The 17,931-nt window shown below is 40.5% G+C and overlaps 1 protein-coding gene across 1 annotated transcript in view; it reads right to left on the bottom strand.

The window, feature by feature from the left end:
- The window catches only part of LOC111142112 (protein tyrosine phosphatase, receptor type R), a 240,409-nt gene extending 226,802 nt beyond the window's left edge, over nt 1-13,607 (bottom strand). The window contains exon 1 of the mRNA XM_022495078.1: nt 13,389-13,607. Coding sequence (XP_022350786.1) covers nt 13,389-13,446 — 58 coding nt within the window. The 5' untranslated portion in view covers nt 13,447-13,607. The remainder of the gene's footprint in view (nt 1-13,388) is intronic.
- Nucleotides 13,608-17,931: the final 4,324 nt, after the last annotated feature.

Here is a 17,931-nt window from a genome sequence, read left to right as displayed (position 1 = left end):
TGACCTGAGCCGAAGGCAGAGGCTTTAACCCACCGAGCCACCCAGGTGCCCCTGTAAGCTACTTCTTAACTGAAAACTGTATCAGAGCATCTTCTCTCTGACTGCAAATCTATATAGTTAAAAAATGATGGATAAATTTATAGAAGGTAATTTCAGTGTGTATTTGGGAGAAAGCTAGATTTAAATGGATTGGAAAGTGGGAGATAAAATGGAACAACAACGTGGACAACTCTTCAAACAGCTTTAGGTGTGGTAAGAGAATGACAAGGTCAGTGTGTGATCAGGAAAGGAGAGTAGGGTTGAGGGATTTGGTTTTTTCAACATAGGAGAGATTTGAGCACTTTTATTCCTTAAAAGGAAGAGCCAGTTGAGGAGTGGCTGAATATATAGAGGAACACAGGTAAGATCTGCTCTCCCTCATGATTGGAGGAGTTGGGATCCATAGTACAGGCAGGGGGATGAACCTGGGGTTGGAGGAAGGTATTTCTTCAGCTACAACAGGAGGGAGCGGGTAAGGTGGGAAAATCTGGAATGTGAAGGGATCTGGTGGTAGAGGTTGAACAAATTTTCTTCTGACGGTTTCTCTTTTCTTCCTGTAGAAGGGAAGTCATCGCATAAGAGGGAGGGCAAGGGAGGAAAGATAGTAAGCTTCAGGCAAATGGAGAAAGACTGAAACAGTTAATATAAAGACCTGGCAGATAAAGTTGATATGTGTAGGAGGATTCCTCATCTCCACAGGGAACTCAGTCTGTCTCAGTCCAGAAGGGAGAAAGTGTCTCACAGAATGTTTAGTAAACAGCTTGTCAGAGATAGTCATCTGCATTTAAAATGTAAGTACTTTGACCACAGAAGCAACACTTAACATGCGAATAGCCAGTTTTGATGGCCATAAAATTCCATGATTTAAATTTCATTTTGGACAGACCTTGGTAATCTCTGAAGAAATCTTTAAGAGAGAGAAATGGATGAAATTACAACGTTAAGTTAGAGTATGTTATGATTCAATAGTTCAGATTCAGTGTTGGTAATTCGTAAATGCACAGGGTAGAATGGCCTTGCCTGCACCGTCCAGGATAAACCCTTGTATAGCAAATGCTTAAATCAGAGTCAGTAACTTGTGAAAGGAACAAAAGGATGAAGCCATGTTCTCTAGAGACCTGAAAAGGTGAACAATCGAAAAAAGGCAACTTCGTTCTCTGATCATTCTGTGAAAGGATAATCATTGTTTCTAAAGCACTGCCAACACTTTTGTCTCTAGAAAGTAGCTATAAATGGATAACATCAGGGATGTCCCCTGGGAATTTCTACAAGAGAAACGATGAGGGTCTCCTTTGATTTGTAAATGCCTCTCAGAAAAAGTTAAAAATACACAGAAGTACTAGCAAAAGCTTATCTAGCAGATGCCTATTAATAGTAGTCAGAAAGAAAAGAAACACTTTTTTAAAAAAAGCAATGGTCTAGGAAGTAAGGGACCTAGAGTCTAGTGCAAGACATCCCTCACCACCACCATCTATGTGAACTTGAGTAAGTCTCCTCACAGCTGAGCCTCAGTTTCTCATCAGAGAATCAAAGTGGTTCTTGTAGATCTACAGCTAGATTACCATGTGCTGGGCTTCAAGAAAAGAGAAGTCCCAATTCAGTTGGATTTTGCCTGATGCTTATTTTTTTCTAAAGAGATACATTTTTCCATAACCACAATAAACAAGTACACTTATTTTTCCACATGGAAAATTAAAAGTTACAGGTAAAGCTTCACAGTTATACTCACTTTTCTAATTTCTTCTGATTTAATGAAATATTATTATGATGATTTTGCTTCATGTAGGACAGCTAAGATTGCTAGTAGCAACCAGTTCCCCTTGATTGACTCTGCTTTCCTCCATATCTTTTCAGCAAAGCTCTTGTTGCATCTTCAAAACCCTTCCTTACAGAGCACAACTTACGTATTACACAATATAGAGACAATGACCCTTTGTAATCTATTACTTTGTATCCTCTGAAATTCATGATTTTTTTTAACCTTTCTTTTAAATTTAAGACAAAAGAATGTCCAGACTTTATGTAAGTTCCAGTTTATAATGTTTTATTATGATTTAGAATTTTTCCAAAAAGAACAAAATTGCATACATATAGCATAAACATTCATGTATCAGAAGGACTCAAAAGGTTGTTTTTCACTTTCTTCACGTTCTGTTTCCAGGCAGTAGGTGTGTCATTCAGCTCTCACCACCGTTCTTTCCAAATGTCCAATGTATACTATGACTAACAACTACTTTTCTCTGGGTCTAATCAATTAGATGAATAGACCAAGTACAATAAGAGACCCTTTGGGAACAATCCTTACAGGGGCAGGGATTTCCAGAAACAACATCCTTGGATGTAAGGAGGTTAATATTAAAAATATTCTTGCAGTTGTTCTGTAATTCCAGTGGTAATGGTTAACACAAGATGTCACCATAGTACTCATCTCCAGCTATAAAAGACCCACAGTAACAGCCCTGAATCTCCCTGAAGAATACTGCGGGCTTCCTGACATGTGACAACTGAGGTCGGTTAGGATAACCTCCCAGTTATAACATATGACCAACCCTACAGTCTTTTAATAGAAAGTTACATGGAAAGAGTCCATTTTGGCTGTATCTGTGCCACCAGTTTTATAAAATTCAGTTTGTGTGTCTTAGTTACATTCTAACGACATACATATATGTATGTATGTATATATTTATAGATACAAACATTGGTTTTGTTTTATATCCTGACAACAAACAACCAACTGGACTAAAAAAGAGGTCCATCTTCAAATGAGCAATTATAAAGAGCAAAAAAATACAAATAACGAGAAATGAGAGTTTCTGCAAGACAGTGATTGAATTTATAAAAACTGTAAACCATTATGGCCGTCTGCCCCTAGATGACTTGGAGGAGCCTGTCATGGAAGGAACAGCTCCTTCCAGGAATGGTTTTCCTAAAATCTAGTCTGTGCACTGGTTTCTAGGATGTGAAAACATAACCCCACCAGGAGGTGCTGTGTCATTCTCTAAGACTATTTAAATGTTTCATATGTTTGGCCAGTGATGTATCTAGCATATCTATAATAAGAAAATTTTTTAAAATACCAAAGTCATTAGTCTATTTTCATAGGGTTGGCTCTATTCTCTTCTATATAGGAGAGGAATGGAACTGTACAAGAATAAGGAATGATTTTAATTAAAGCATCTTATAAACTTTTTCTGCATATTTATTGATATAAACACTCCTTCACATTTCTTCAAATATTCCATTAGAAAATGTAGTTCCTATTCCCACTTCCAACCCACTGTAACTACTTACTTCTTATTTATCTTATCCACCCAACATTGAGCTATGCAATGGCAAGCTCTATTTGGGGGTCACAGAAGTTACTGTCATTTTTTTTTTATTTTTTAAGATTTTTATTTATTTGACAGAGAGAGCACAAGTAGGCAGAGTGGCAGGCAGAGGGAGAGGAAGAAGAAACAGGCTCCCCACTGAGCAGGGACCCGATGTAGGGCTCCATCCCAAGACCCTGGGATCATGACCGGAGCCCAAGGCAGCCGCTTAACCAACTGAGCCACCCAGGCGCCCTAGAAGTGACTGTCATTTCAGGAAAAATCCACTGGGCGCCACGTGCTGGTGGCAAAATTACAATGAGCGAATTTCATGTTTCTTGATCTCTGCCCAGCTTTAATAAAGTTATTTTTCATCTGATAAGTATATGTTACAGAGTGGAACATAATACAATTAGGACAGTACCCTTTGGGACAATGTGACTAGACAGAAGTCATAAGGAAGGGACGGCGTCGAGAGCACTGGACTCAGACTCTGCCAGAGGAAGTGAGATTTATGTCGGTTCAGATAGATGCAGTCAGATGCCCCCCACTTCCTGAAGAACTGAGCTCAAGGGTGTTTGCAGGAGAGGTCCACAGGAGTGAGTACCACTATCTCTTAAATTCTACACCGCCATTAAGAGAAGAACTTCATCAAGATATACTCTCTGGGGAAACGCTGAAGCAGAGACAAATGACTTGTGGCTGGAAAGCTGAGAAATACTAGCCTTTGCAGAAATCATAGGAATTGAGTTCCACATGCACTTGCTGAGTAATGAAGCAGGACATTTGTAAAACCTTTCCTACTTCACTTATTGTTATACAAACAACTAAAATGTTATTTATGTATAGTTTTAGAGATTATAAACTACTTCGTCATTTTTTTAAAAGACTTTATTTGTTTAGAGAGAGAGTGTGTGTGTGCTCGTGAGTGCGGGAGAGGGGCAGAGGGAAAGGAAGAGGGAATCGCAAGCAGACTTCCCGCTGAGCAAGGAGCCCAAAGTGTTCCACCTTGCAACCCTGAGATCATGACCTGAGCAAAAACCAGGAGTCCATACTTAACCGACTGAGTCGCCCCTGTGCCCCATTTCCATCATTTTTATAGTAGAGTTCTCCAGATGACTTGAAAACTGGGATCCAATAGCAAAACAAAGAAAAAGTAAGTATTTCAAGAATAATTTTCAAAGATTAAGAATTATGTTAAAACATAGCAAAATGAACATTAGAAAATACAAAAATTAAAATACTGTCATAGTAATGATATTACAGAGATGTAAATGCCTGGATATCGGGACAGGAGGTCGCCAGTGGCCACTTGAAGAGATCCCTGCCCTGGTCTCCTCTGCCCACATTTAGGGATTTGGAGAGCACTTGGGAGGCCCATAAGTCCACAGTTCCATTCCGTTCTGTCTTAGTCCTTTCTTTCAGCATTTGAAATTAACATTACTGGTCTAATGCGCTGCTCTGTCATACTTCGTTGAAAAATGAACACCTTCTAGGGAAGGACCATGCAATTAACAGCTATTCTTATCTGGAGTAGAAAGTGTTCCCAGATACCTGTTAGCCATTTGTCACCTGACCTCTCCTACCCCTAATCAAATAATACCTAGCTCTTAACATGGCACTTACTAAGACAGTGCAGTTTACATACATCGTCCTGTTAACACATAACAATAACTCTACGGTTGTATAGGATGTAACCTCCCTTTTAAAAAGAAGAAATTAAAAAAAAATAAATAATAAAAATAAAGAGAAAGTTGAGGCTTAGAAGGATTAAGTAACTTGCCCTAAGTTTACAGAGCTGGAAAGTGATTGTGTGTGGATTGGAGACTTGTCACAACATCTGTGCTCTTAACTACTATGGTGTTCTGCAAAGGTTATCTAAAAATATGGCATCCCCCCCCCTTATTTCAATTTTCTCTTAACTCCTCTCCTTAAGCTATTTCATTTTCTTCCAGGGAGAATAAAAATACAGTCTTGACTCAACAAGGCCAAGAAAGCAAATTGCTTATAACTTAAAACCACACCTTCATATTGATGGATTGACGGCCTTTCAAACTAACACTCCATCTTATGTTCAGCCTTCTTTGTTTCGGGCATCTTTCCCAGTAACCCAGTGATGGGAGTTACGATAGTGTTTGATTTCCCCGCCAGGGTCCATCAGCAGTTGGGGCGTTACTACAGTGAAAGAGCGGCAGAGTCTTGCTCTGCTCCCACCTCTCTATAGCCCCGTGAGACACTCTCACTCCACGTTCATTTTGTGCTCCTTTCCAAGGAGAGTAGTTTAGAGCTGCCTTAATCCATTCTGCACATTTAAATCAGGATGTGGACACTGCTTCAGGTCTGAACTAGGGAAAAAATAGTTCATTTCCTCACTGAACTTGGCATTTACTTTAGTGCAATTAAACATACTGATCTAGATTGCTGAATCGTGTAAATAGTTACTTTTGCTTTGGTTTTGGTCCGTGTGCCTGCAATTTTAACGGACACCAACATCTTCATAACTTGAAATCAAATGAAATTTGATTATGAGGAAAGTCTCAGTAGCCTTACGAGTAAAAAATGATTTAAATGGGAAGTGCTAATAATGTTTACGATATAAATTTGCTCATTGTCGTTCTGTGGCAAATATCATCGCTATAACAGACACTTTATGGTGATGTTATTTGAGAAAAAGGAATTAGGACATTTGATCTTAAAATAATAATTTACAATTAAGTATTTTTTTCAAAGCTATTAAAATCTTTTATGCTGGGAAATATCAATGTAACTCTGAGTGTGTCAGCATTCGTAAGTGCCTTGAAAATGACGAATGCACTTACAGGCCAAGTAGGATCTTTCAAAATCCCCTTTTAAAGGGAAAAATGGCTTTCTCTACCTTTTTAATTTGATTTTGTAAACAGATTTAAAAATAAACTTACCATAAAACACGACATCCATGTAATCATTAGTACTAATGGCAACAAATGGGTTTTGATGTGTGATCCCATCATGTAATAAAACGTGACTTTTTATAATTCATAAACTAGTCTCCATCCTTCAGATGGAAGTATGTCTCCCTTTAGGTGTAGTGTTTTTCTATCAGAAAAAAAAATGTGTCATATCCCAAAACTTTACTGTTCTATAAACACTTTGTCTACACCTAAAAAGAGAGAAAGAAAATGTATACAACCATCTGAATACTCCCCAATTTTCTGTGATGGTTTGTTTTTTTGTTTGGGGGAGGGAAGGAAAATTGGATTACTGGGGGTCTTGATATATTGTACCCACTGATTCATACTCCCACCTGATTCTAAATGGGTAAGTGGCTCATATTTGCTGTTCCAAGAGAGATAATGACCAGTCAGTAATCAGAGGTCAGAGTTCTAGGTCTATTCCTTAGTCCACAGCTATCATGCTATGTATCCTATGTAATTCCTTGATCTAAAATAAAGACATTCACCTTATTCCCATCCCTCTAGTACTAGAAACTCATATAGCAATGTCTAACTAGGCGAAGGTTGATACACAACTCCACTACAACTATCGTCATGCCCATGGCGCACAAACTTATCCTAGAGACTATGTTTAAATGAAAGCTTTTCTGCCCCATTTTCATTTCTCTGTAACCAATACAAGTAAATTGGATTGAGGAAGCAGTAGCAAAATCAATTCTTCTCTTTACGGTTATGAAGATGAGCTGTAATCTCTTCATCAATGTAATTTAATTTGTTAGAATTTATTTTGCCTAATACATCCAGAATATATTTATTCATTCATTGAACATTTATTGATGGCATAAGAGGCAACAAGTACAGTTCCAGGAAATGGAATTAGGAAAGACCTGAGAGTAGAAGACTCCGCCCTGTTAATGAGTCTGGGTTTTATTTTAAGAAAGAAGGAAATAACTTTATTAAAGAATTTTATAAGGGAAGAACATGAGCAGGTCTTTTTTGTTTTTAGAGTTTTACTTCTGGCATTTTCATGAGGGATGGATTTGATAAGAGGATCATAACGTAAGTTACTATACGAGAAATAAGGCAGGGATGTGAACACGGAAAGTGGAGAAGACTTGGGGCCCCTAGGGATGAAAGCAGCAAAGAAGGGGTCCAAGATGAGTTAACAGTTTCAGGCTTGGGTGATTGTGGGGGAGCTTGGTGTTATTCACAATAATAGGAAATATAGAAATAAGAGCAATTGTGATGGTTATGCTGAGTAGAACAGATAAATATAAGATGATCATGGGATATCCGGTAACCCCTAGGGAGATTGTACAGAGAGGGAAATAAAAGGTGGGGCATAACAATCTGAGGGTTTTGGAGGGGGGGGTGAGCCTGGTGGTGGGTATCATGGAGGGCAGGTATTGCATGGAGCACTGGGTGTGGTGCATAAACAATGAATTCTGGAACACTGAAAAGAAATTTAAAAAAATAATAAAAACTTTTTAAAAAGGCAGCGCATAAATTCTAGAAAGCATGAACCATTAAACACTACTCAGTGGAAGACCTAACAGTACAAACTGAGGGATGGCTGGAGAAATAAGAGGGAAGCCAAGAAGCAGTGGTTATCCAGTGGAAATCAGTGAGGAGAACTTTCAAAATCAGAAAGAGATCAAATTGAATAAATGCTGTAAGAAAATATTCACTGGTAAGAAAAAGATATCTTTTTTTTTTTTTAAAGATTTTTTTATTTGACAGAGAGAGAGAGATCACAAGTAGGCAGAGAGGCAGGCAGAGAGAGGAGGAAGCAGGCTCAGTGCTGAGCAGAGAGCCCGACGCGGGGCTCGATCCCAGGACCCTGAGATCATGACCTGAGCCGAAGGCAGAGGCTTAACCCACTGAGCCACCCAGGCGCCCCAAGAAAAAGATATCTTAATTACGTTCAAAATCTCACAAATAGGGTGATAGGACGAGGACCGAATTGGTAGAAAAATAGATGAGAAACAAAAAAGAGAAGGCCAAATGTGGACAATGCCTTCCAGAATTTTTACAAGGCACTAAGCAGGGTATGGTCTCCAATAGAACATGTAATCTCCAAGGTGATAGGAGTGTGTGATATTCAGCATACATATATGTGTGCCTCCTATGTGCCAAAGAAGAAGATAGGTTTGTCCAAGGGCTTTAAATCCTTCTTGTGAATTAGGTCTATGAATCCTTTTATGTCACTACAGCCATTCCTATATGTATGCATAAGGCATTTCACTAAGAACTGAAAATATAATGAACCAGCCAGGCATATGAGCTGTACAGCATCTGGCAATCAATTCGAAGGACTCTGCCACTGAGTTGATCTGTAGTTCTGGTCTCTTGCAAGCCCGTCCCATGTTGTCCTTAAGTTCACAATGGTAGAAAAGTCTGTTTGGGACAGTTCCCTGGGCATGTGAGCTCCTAGAGAGAAACCTGAGTTTTAGATAAATGAGCTCTGTTGAAGTCCATTCTAGCAGTAGCTAAGTTGACTAAGTGTGTCTTGCATGGGTGCCAAGAAGAAATTAAATGTAAAAGAGGGAGACCAGAAACGTCACTGTGTTGTTTCTATTTATTCAGTGTATCTTTTTAAATCTTTAGTAGCTTTTATGCCAGGCACTGCCCCAGGTGCTAGGCTGGACAAGATCTGCAACAGACACAGCAGTAAACAGAACAAAACAGACAAACATCTGTGCCCTTCCAGGAGCTTACATTTCAATGGGAAAAGGGGAAACCACAATAAACAGAGCAAGAAAGTTAAATACATGAAATGGAAGTTGGTGAAAAACCTCTGGGAAAAAAGTAAAGCAGGGAAATGATATTGTAGTTTTTGGGGGGGAAGAAGATGAAATATTAAATAGGATAGTCGGTGAGGGCCTCCCTGAGAAAGTTACATTTGAGTAAGAGCCTAAAATTAATGAATTAAGCCATGGAGATACTGGGGAAAGAGTGTTTCAGGCAAAGGAGAAAGCAAAACAGATGAGGGCAGCAAGTCCCTGGAATTTTCTTAGAATGCCAGGAGACCAATATGGCTGGAGAGAGACAAAAAATAATAAAGTGATGAGAGATGATATCAGAAAGATAAAGGGGGAAGAGAATACGATAGAACCTGGGCTAGTGTAAGGATTGTGTTGAGTGATTTTGAACAGGAAAACGGATTCTGTGGAATTCACTGAGAGAAGACATCTTGGAATCTTCAAGAACAACATATTATTTTCCTATCCATCAGTCTACCCTTCCTTTTGAGGGTAATGTTTCTGCAAATGACTTCCCTGATCCTCTTGGCCTCACCATAGGAATCCTTCTTTCTCAAAGACTAGAAAACTTGGCTCTGCATTTCTCTGAGAGAGAAGGTGCGTCTTCAGAAGATATAGCAAAGGCAGTCTTTGTGCGATCCAGAATGCTCAATAGGAAGAAAAATGTGAAAATTGGAAAGAACCTTCTCCAGAGATTAGGCAGAGAGTAAAGCATTGAAATCACATTCTGTGTGTTTTAGCAAAACATCCACTAGAAAAAAATAAGGCTTTTACATGAGAATTTTCAAGATATTCCAAGACCTTCACTCCTTTGCAACTAAAATACTACCCAATAAATATCATCTCCTGAAACAGAATATCATTCTTCAGTTAAAGAAAGAGAAAAACACTGAAGGAAAGAAACTTTCGGTGGATCTTGGGGTACCATCAATATTATTGGGTCACACCTTCTTGGATTTTCCTGAAGCAGTCTTTGCAATTGAAGTTTATATATTACATTGGTTCACAGAAGGACTAAAGAATGAGGATAGCTAGCGGAGCATGGATAGCTCAGTAGGTTAGGTACCTGATACATGATTCTGTCTCAAGTCATGATCTCGGGGTATGGGATTGAATCCTGCGTGGGGCTCTGTGCTCAGTGGGGGAGTCTGCTGGAGATTCTCTCTCTCTCACTCTTTCTCCCTCTGCCCCTCCCTCTTCCCCCCTTTCCTCTCAAATAAATAAATCTTTAAAAAAATAAAAAATGGGGACAGCTAGGTAAAAAGGCTTTGACACCACTAACTCAATGGTGGCCTTTCCTATTGGAACCAGTATATGATTTCACATAGTATACAATCACAGGTCTGAAAACATGGGCTTTCATCCTGACTAGGCTGTTAACTGGCTCTTTACTATTTAAAGTAAATATTGTGTACATTTACTGGCACTTAGTTTTCTTTTTTCTTACCAGAATAGTAAGCATGTGGATGGACAGTAACTACAACTTTCCTTGTTAGGGAGATCTATGAAAATGAGCTGCCCTGGGAAGAGATGTGTTATTGAACAAGCTCTATGCTCAGTAATTTATTAGGATTACTTTACCCTGAGATGTTAATTACACAGTATTGTACCTCCCTTCTTCTTTTTGTTCTCATAGACATTACAAACAGACCACAGTTCTTTTCCCTATCAAGACTGTTGATCAAGGCTGGTCACTATTTATTTATTTGCTTGATTGCTTGCTTATTTATTATTTTGCCCAGTATCTTGGGCAATCACAACCAAATAATTGGAGATGGCACTCAAGTTGAAAACAATCTGCTATCTCATCATTAGCGGAATGATCATCTGGAAGACAACCGTTCCTAGTATAATTGAGAAGAGCACTCACATCCTGTCAGCCAATTTCTCCCATCCCTAAAGGGTTCCAGCATGTCATCAGTTCCACCAGCACAAAATAGCTGCTGGCACCCTGAGCATAATCAAAATGGATCTATTAGTTTTTCAGTAAAGAGGACCAGAAAGATAGAAATCATTCCGCTTCTTTATGAAGCCCACTTCTATCCTGAGAGGAGTCTTCTGTAAAAGAAGCAAACTCAGATATTCAACAAGTAGCAAAATCAATGACTTCTTGATCTTCGTCCTCCCACACACTCACTTTCTCATTACCCAAATCTACAGGAGCTTAGATCAAAAAGTATGTGTTTGTTTCAGTTCCAGTGAAAAGTCCTAACAATGTTATTAAATAGCTGTGATGAATTTTAATCTGATGACAGCTTGTGACCCACAAATTGCTGTTTAAAATTAAAATGCATTCAAAATGAAACTGGCAAGAAAACCACAATATTAAACTTGCAATCTGCTGTGAAAAAACACCTATCAAAAGCACGATATTAAATATGAATATGATTAATTTCCATAAAGCATCTTGCGATTGAAATCTGAAAATGATAGCCCATCACTGCACTGCCTTATTAAGTTCAAATTGGATGAACATTTTTTTTTTTTTCAAATTAAGAAGTCAAAGTCGAGATGCATTGGTTTGTCTTTGGTAATACACACTTTGGCAGAGCTCCAGGTATAATCTAGGGCTACAGACTTCTAGGTTTCTCCTTTGATGAACAAAAGTTCTCTATTTTCCTCATCCCAAATGTTCACCTACAGTAAATTTAGAAATGATTTCCACCTGCTCAGTTTTCAGTTTAATTATAACTTTTAAGCTATAATTACTCAAGATATATTAAATAGAATCTTTAGAATGTCTTATACATTAGTTTTTAAAAAAAAACTACACTGACATTTTTGACAGATCAGCTAAATCATTCCTAAACTTGTAAGAATCGAGGTTTAAATTTTTTTTTTTTGGCAATGGATGTTTAGTGCTACCAGTAAGCATACTAATGTAAATAAAATTCAACCTAATGTGTATTTTTTCATTCCAAATTGCAAAATTTAAAGAACTGCATATGGTAATAAAATGATGCATTACAGCTGTTTGCAAATAATTTAATGACCAAGTCATAGCTATTTGCTAGTTTTCAAAAGGTACCAAAGAACTATTGAAAATTTCACCATAAAACATCATAGTTATAAGAATTAACATGCGTACTTAATTATAGACTTAATATTTCTGTGCATGACTTGTTCAAGAGGTTCACAATCCACTAAAATAGCATGGGCTAGAAATAAGAAAGTACCATATTTCACTCTCATTACTGCACACATAGGAAAGGAACTCACCCACTCCTTTTGAAAAGAGACCACAAGAATTGTAATTTTGCAACCATTATTTTTATTCATTATCCCTGGGGCATAATACATGCTCAATAAATGTTAGCTGCAGGAATGAATAAATATGTGTGACTGGTTGACAAGCAAACTCGAATAAAATATCCAATCTTTGCTTGCTACAGGGCTACTGCACGGACAACTGCTGTCGCAGTAGGGTGCCTAAAATCTCTGCCATATTCTATTTTGGTACGTGTGTGTAAAAATGATAAAGGATTCCGTCCAGCAAGTCCTTGCATTACACAGAGGCTGCGTGTATCCAAAAAAGCAGGATCTGTAGTGACATTGCATAAAAAATTCCCCAGGTTTGCTCTCATTCGAAATCTAATATCGGTTCTGATACCAAATATATTTATATTTGGGCGCAATCTCACTGTCACTCTTGGCTAGTCCTCACCAAATCTGTCCCAGGGACAGTGCCTACCCCAGGGGTTGCCAGCCTTAAAACTGTGACTGGGTTTTTGTTTGGTACCCTCGGACGCTGACCACGATGCTGAAAGCTAAGAGAGGGTCCTATTTTAAACCTTTCCTCCCTCTTATTGGCTTAGAAAATTCGAGTGACAAGAGCAGGGGCCAAAGGAGCCTAGAGCGGCATCATTAACGTGAACCATGTATTTCGATCTTTTGGGCGGAGATGTGGTCCTTCAGGTTGCAGCCAATGCATCTCTGTGAGCTCTCGCTAAACCCAAGGACCTTACGGATGTAGCCGCTGCAGTAGAAAAGGTTACATCCAGCAGGATGTCTTGTCTGTCTCCTGAAAAACTGGCAGTCAAGTGCATAGCCTAGAAACAGGATCAGGGAGTCTAGAAGCAGGGGAAAGGAGGGGGAAGCAAACCTGTGCTCCTATTGACAATGTTCACTATTATTCGTACCAGGTAAGGACAAATCAAGAGCCGGTTTTAGCTTAAGTTTTCAGCCTCAGTCTTCCAACAGGTGCACAACTCCCTCACCCCTTGCCCGTCAGCACTGTCCTGCTTTCTACGGCTTTCTTGGGGAGGCAAGCTTTTCCTAGAGTCCTCAAGCATGTGCAGTTTCCCAGCTCATCCACAGCTCCGGCTCTGCGCCCCGCAAGCCCTTACCTGCAGCGTGAAGATTAAGAAGCAGGCACAGCGCAGGGAAGCCGACTGCTGTCCGCATAGTGTTTGCACGGAGCGGTGGAGGAGGAACTCCGCCGCGACCCCACTTCAGGCAAAGTGTGACTAGAAAGAGCCACCACCGAGGGTCTTCTGGTCTCCGGGTTTCATTCTCGGGTCCTGGCTGGGTTGGCAAAGAGGTCTGTGGCGCTGGGCGCCGGCAGAAGCCAGCACCAGCTTCGCCTCCCGAAGAGAGGGAGAGAGGAAGAGGAGGAGGAGGAGGAGGCGGCGGCGGCGGCTGGGAGGGGGCGGAGCAGGGCAGGGGCGAGGCGCTCGGAGGCGGCTACTGCTCGGCCTTCTGCAAGCCCGCAGCCGCGGCGGCGAAGGCGGGGTGGACTCCCGCGCCAGCCCTGGAGCCCTCCGCGCGGGGCCAGCACCGCGCCACCAGCCGCCAGACGCGCCGCGCCTACTGAGCATGCCCGGCGCTGGCCCTCGCGCCGCACGGAGTTTCGAAGTGAAATTCCACCTCTCCGGGTCTTCGCGGCGGCTGCGAGGAGGGCAGGCTCCTCCGCGGGGGGCTGCCTCCTCGGCGGGGGAGGTCTAGCGGCGGGAGGTCTAGCACCTGGGGGTGGGTGGGGAGGGATCGAGGAAGGCCTGACCCGAGGAAGCAGAGGACCTCAAGACCCACCCTACCCTTTCCTCTCCCCGTGGACAGAGCTCAGGGCTGGCGAAGAATGACCTGCTTCCTGGGGCTACCTGCAGGAGGAGTCGTCCGCGGTATCTTCCTGGTGCTGCCTGCAGGAGGAGTCGTCCGTGGCATCCTCCGCTTGCTGAGCTTGCTAAGCAGGAAGGTTGCCTGGGAAAGCGTTCCCAAAGCACCTGCTCAGCACCCTGCCCTGAGGGGGGTGCGGGGTGGGGGATGGCGATGGGTGTCTTCTTACTAACAACTGTCCCCTTTTCTTTTCTCCTTCCTCCCTCTCTAAATCAGTACCTGTATTTAAACTTTCTCCTGACTCCAGTCCAAAGTCTATGACCATAGTGACAGAAAGAAGTGAGGCCATACTTTTAGACTAGTAGGATATATCCGTGTAATTGATGTAATCATCTTGAGTCTCCATTTTCCTTTCTAAGGTGAAAGGTAATAGAATCACCCGTGTAACTGGGCTCCTCTGGTCCAGTCTGTGTCTCCAGGTAGACTACAGCAGTCTGTGTAATAGAGGTGGCCTCCACCTCCAAGACTTTGTAGTGTGGAGATCCCTATATTAGGCTAGTGGCTAATTACTCCTAATCATAAAGTGCCCGGGTCAGACCTCTCCCTTAACCATCCCAGGAGCACTGACCTTTCTGCTTCTGTGTCTTCATGGGATGCCCCCGCCCCCTTTCACTTGCATCACCAACACACTCAAGCTGACAAAGGTCTACCTTGGTCTCATTTTTCCAGAAAGCCTTGGCCCAATTCTGGATTACAGTGATAATTCCTTTCCACACATGAATGTATACACAACATTTGCTTAGCATTGCCTCTTTTTTTTTTTTTTTTCAAATACTCATATAGCGTGGTTTGTTCTACAACACAGGTGAAAGCTCCAGAAGAACTTCTGCATCTTTGTATCACTTAAGTTGAATAAAACCTTTGTAGGCAAATAAGAGGTACCAATAAAAGCTTGTTGAATTGAACTGCATATTTCACTTAAGCTTTCTTCCTCCGTCCACTCCGAATTAGAACAATTAATGGGATATATGCTACCCATAGAGCTTAAATTAGGCAGATCTCAAGATCTGATCAGTCCAGCTGTGTCATTTCCTTTATGATTTCTTTCATCTCCAGCACTGGCAGACAGAGCCAGGAATTGCACTGAAGCAGGTGGGAGAAGGGAAGAAAGATATTTATTTTTAATATTAGATAGGTCTTCGTTGCTGAAAATAGAAATCTACGCAGCTTCATTTCCCCACCCCTTGACAGCCCTACTCTGGTGTGCCTCACGCCATATCTGTGGCACTACCACATCCCCAAACCACTCTGTGCTGCAACCTCTTCCCCTATTCCGGATTCATCTTGCCCTGGTCTCTTCTTTCCATAGTGTGCATCACTTTTAACATTCCCCAAGAATTACTTACTAAATCTGTCATATATTGTCTGTTTCCCTATCCTTTCCCACTCCCGGCAGTGGAATCTGACCTAAAGTGGTAGAGATCTCTGGCAATTTCATTCACTGATGTGTTACAACTGATGAGAACAGTGCCTCTCACAAAATAGGTGCTCAAAAAAAAAAAAAAAAAACAACACATTAAAAGCAATTGGTTGATAAAGGTGACCATTGGCCCCGCTCTTTGGAATTCATACTAAATAGATATTGGAGATCATTTATTTAGCTGTGTTTAAAGCTCACAGCAGTAACCTTTCTCATCTAACATCTGGCACTAGAGTTGCTGTATAGAGTTGGGGGGAGACAACGGTAGCCCACTTACAATGCGTCTGCTTCTCTTCTTTTCTTCCTTCCAAAAAAAGAAAGCAAAACAAAACCGAAAAACAAACAAAAGCAAAACAAAACGAATTACCAAACTTACACAGGTCTCCAAGATGAAAACACAGGTATGGTAATGAAACAATGCTACAGCTATGTCCTGAACCCCTTACTCTCCCACAGATAATTCCAATATTTTCAGGAGAAGGGGAGGAACATTTAAAGTTTCAAATAATGTAATCGGCTGTGACTTTGCCAACAAGCAATCAACTAGCTATTTATTTTGCCCAGGGGTACAGGTAACTGAATTATTAAACTGTGCTTAAAAATCCCCTTAACAGCCAATTTTTCCAATTTCCAGTTTGACTAGATATACTATGAAAATAGCTCAGCACAGTAAAAATAACCTCGAGCGAGTTATAATTTTCGTGACTGGACATTTATTATTAATTTACTTGAAGAGGATAAAGAAGGGAGAAAAATTCATATCCCTTGGTAAGTCAATCTAATATACTTCTAATGGATTTGATCCCCCGACATGTGAAGTCAAAGGACAGTAAGTGAATTAGCCAATTAGTGAAAAAGGCAACCCCTTAACTCGCTGAGAAATATTCCCTGTGAGTCCATAGATGCTGCTCACCATTGACTCTCTGATCTAACATTAGTGAAGGCAATTTGGTGTTCTAGTGAAGCTCAGTTAAAACACTGCACCAAGGTTTTAAAAATTAGTTCTAATTCAGAGAGGCATGGAAATTAATACGAGAATACCACAGAAATTAGCACAGGCCCACAGAGCTGTATCCTAAAGGAAATAATTTACATTTTGAAAAATAAATGGAGAACTAGGAACACTTGGACTTTTCTTCCTCAATAGATGTATAATCTCTGTTTCTTAAGACATGAGATTCAGGGAGAATTTATACAGAGGAGAAGCCTTCCAAAGCTTTTACTCAAAACAAATTTAACTGTTTTGAGCTCCCACATGAACTTGTCTATAAATGGATGATGATCCTTCATGCTGGCCATCTCTCCTTAGAACACTTTATAAATAGAGAAATTAGATCTACTGACTGTTGGTTTCCTAAGTTATTTAGATTACTATTATTATTAAATGTAATGGTATCTAACATTATTGAATGTTTCCAATGTGACAAGCTCTATTCTAGCATATGGATGTCCCATTTAAACTTGAGAATATCCCCACCAGGAGGCATTGCCGTCACCTCATGTTAGAGATGAGACAGTTCAGGCACAGAGAAGTAACTTGCTCAAAATCAAGTAATAAGTAATCAACCACAAGGTAAGTTGGTAAAGTTAGGATGCCTGATCACATCATTTGATTGCAAACCATGACACTATACTACCGCATATACAATAAGTATATATGGTGTCAGCTGTGGATGACTCTGTAGAATTAGATCGGGGCCAAAGCAGGAATTCCTGACCCTAGATCTGGCAGTAAAGCTCATGATGAGAAACACCCATAGGAGAAGGTCTCTAAGAGGATGAACATTGCTCGTGGCAGTAGTCTCTGGGATCTAGAAATGGAAGGATGCTTAAGGCAAAATAGAGCAGAATAGAGGAAATGATGTCTTCTGGGGAGGGGGTAGCAGAGGTGCGGACATGTAGCAGGCAGGAAACTGAAGACTGACAAGTAGTAAATGAGCTGAGTCTGTTTAGATAGGTGGGTTCCAACGGTTCTACATGTAGAGAGAGGCTGTGAGACGAGAAATAGTGAAATGGATTCAAGGAACGTCTGAACGTGTAGAGGAACAATAGAGGACAGCGACCAACACAGTAGAGATTTGTAATGTGTTTCCCCTGCCCCATCCTTAACACAGTCACTTTATCAATCCCAAAGTCTTTTTTCTTTTGTCTGAGAGACATCTATGTATAAGAGAGAAAAAGAAGAATAACAAGTTAATTTTACATAGTAAGAAATTGATGTCAATTAAACTATAACTGAAGTGATGGGAACTAAACTATATTCTGCATGAAAAGGAGTGAGTTGGAAATTCATGGGTGAAGATACCATGTTCAGGGGTCTGCAATCATCATTAATTTTTAAAAATTTCAACTGTAAC

This window comes from Enhydra lutris, unplaced genomic scaffold, assembly GCF_002288905.1.
Source record: "Enhydra lutris kenyoni isolate GAN:26980312 unplaced genomic scaffold, ASM228890v2 scaffoldscaffold7, whole genome shotgun sequence".
Lineage (NCBI taxonomy): Eukaryota > Metazoa > Chordata > Mammalia > Carnivora > Mustelidae > Enhydra > Enhydra lutris.
Note: the sequence above shows the minus strand (reverse complement) of the source record. Positions and strands in the feature narration are given on the sequence as shown.